The sequence below is a fragment of the Alligator sinensis genome, unplaced genomic scaffold (assembly GCF_000455745.1).
Source record: "Alligator sinensis unplaced genomic scaffold, ASM45574v1 scaffold713_1, whole genome shotgun sequence".
Taxonomy (NCBI): Eukaryota; Metazoa; Chordata; order Crocodylia; family Alligatoridae; genus Alligator; species Alligator sinensis.
The window spans coordinates 424,804-425,974 of record NW_005842814.1 but is presented as its reverse complement, the minus strand read 5'-3'; the positions used below and the strand labels follow the sequence as shown (position 1 = coordinate 425,974).

At 39.0% G+C, this 1,171-nt stretch overlaps 1 protein-coding gene across 1 annotated transcript in view; it reads right to left on the bottom strand.

Annotated features, from left to right (window-relative positions):
• The window catches only part of SRGAP1 (SLIT-ROBO Rho GTPase activating protein 1), a 112,909-nt gene that overhangs the window by 18,004 nt on the left and 93,734 nt on the right, over positions 1-1,171 (bottom strand). Inside the window, exon 16 of the mRNA XM_025191417.1 lies at positions 749-828. Within this exon, the coding sequence (XP_025047202.1) occupies positions 749-828 (80 nt within the window). The remainder of the gene's footprint in view (positions 1-748; positions 829-1,171) is intronic.

Sequence of the window (1,171 nt, the reverse complement as noted above, 5' to 3'; positions counted from 1 at the left end):
ATGAAGTCTTGGAACCTTTTTCCATGGGGGGGGGGGGACCACGACGTGATACATGAGATGCTCTGGGTGCTTTAGTTAGAGCGGCTCTTGGAGCTGCTCTCATTAAAATGCCTCTCTCCCACGCCCCCATCACAGCACTTCTCTAAAATCCCCTGAAGGCTAGAATTTGCCAGCCCCTCCTTACTGCTCCAGATGTGGCAAAGAAACAGACCATCTACCATGAAGGGTCTATCTACAGGGGAAAATGTGCTGACAGCCGTGGCTTTGCTGGTCAAATTTACAATGAATGGCTTTAGTTTCATAGCTTTTATTTTTTTTGTATTTTAATGATATCCTTACATCTTCTAGAAGGCATGGCTTTTTAAACTGCATGAAGGCAGTTATCTGAGCTAAAATGTATAAAGGCACGTGTTTAATCAATTCATCTTGTTAAAAAGGTCACTTAAAAATAGAACGTTACATCAGAAAATAATTTGTGCTGGCCGAAGTAGTTTTTCACTTGCCCTTCCTGTAACCGGGCAAACCAGGAAAGGTGTCAGGAAACAGCTGGCTGAACACAGATGGATCAGAGTGAAAAACAAACAAACAAAAAAAACAAGATTAAAAATGCAGGCGTAAGCTGCAGAATGCCATGCATGAAATTCTTTAATTTCAACTGAAACAGTGAGAAAAATGGAGACCTTCCTGTATGCAACACCTGTAAATGTCATTTATGTCAATGGTAAACATAATAATATAACAGACATACCATCTTCACTGGTGTGGGGCTCTGTGCTGGCATCCTGGTCTGCTTCCTCTAATGTACCATGTTCACTATAGGGACTGTCACTGTAGAGATAGGCAACGTTGAGCAGATACAGGCAATTAGAGTATGAAGCAGCACTTAATGGATGCTTAAATTTAGCATGAAGTAGGCAGTAGGCTGCCAAGCTTAAAGTATCCCACTTCTATAGCTAATATCAATGACATTTTCTTTTGAAGCAAATACTATTCAATATTAATATTTTATAATTAGAGCCAGATGTGATTTCATCTTTAGACCATGGCATGAACACAATTATTACAGAAATTAACATCTCTTCCCTCTAGATACTATTTTCATGTATTTAAATAATATAAACTCTTCCTTACTGGATACTTCCTTTTAAATAATAATGAAATTTGGGGGGGG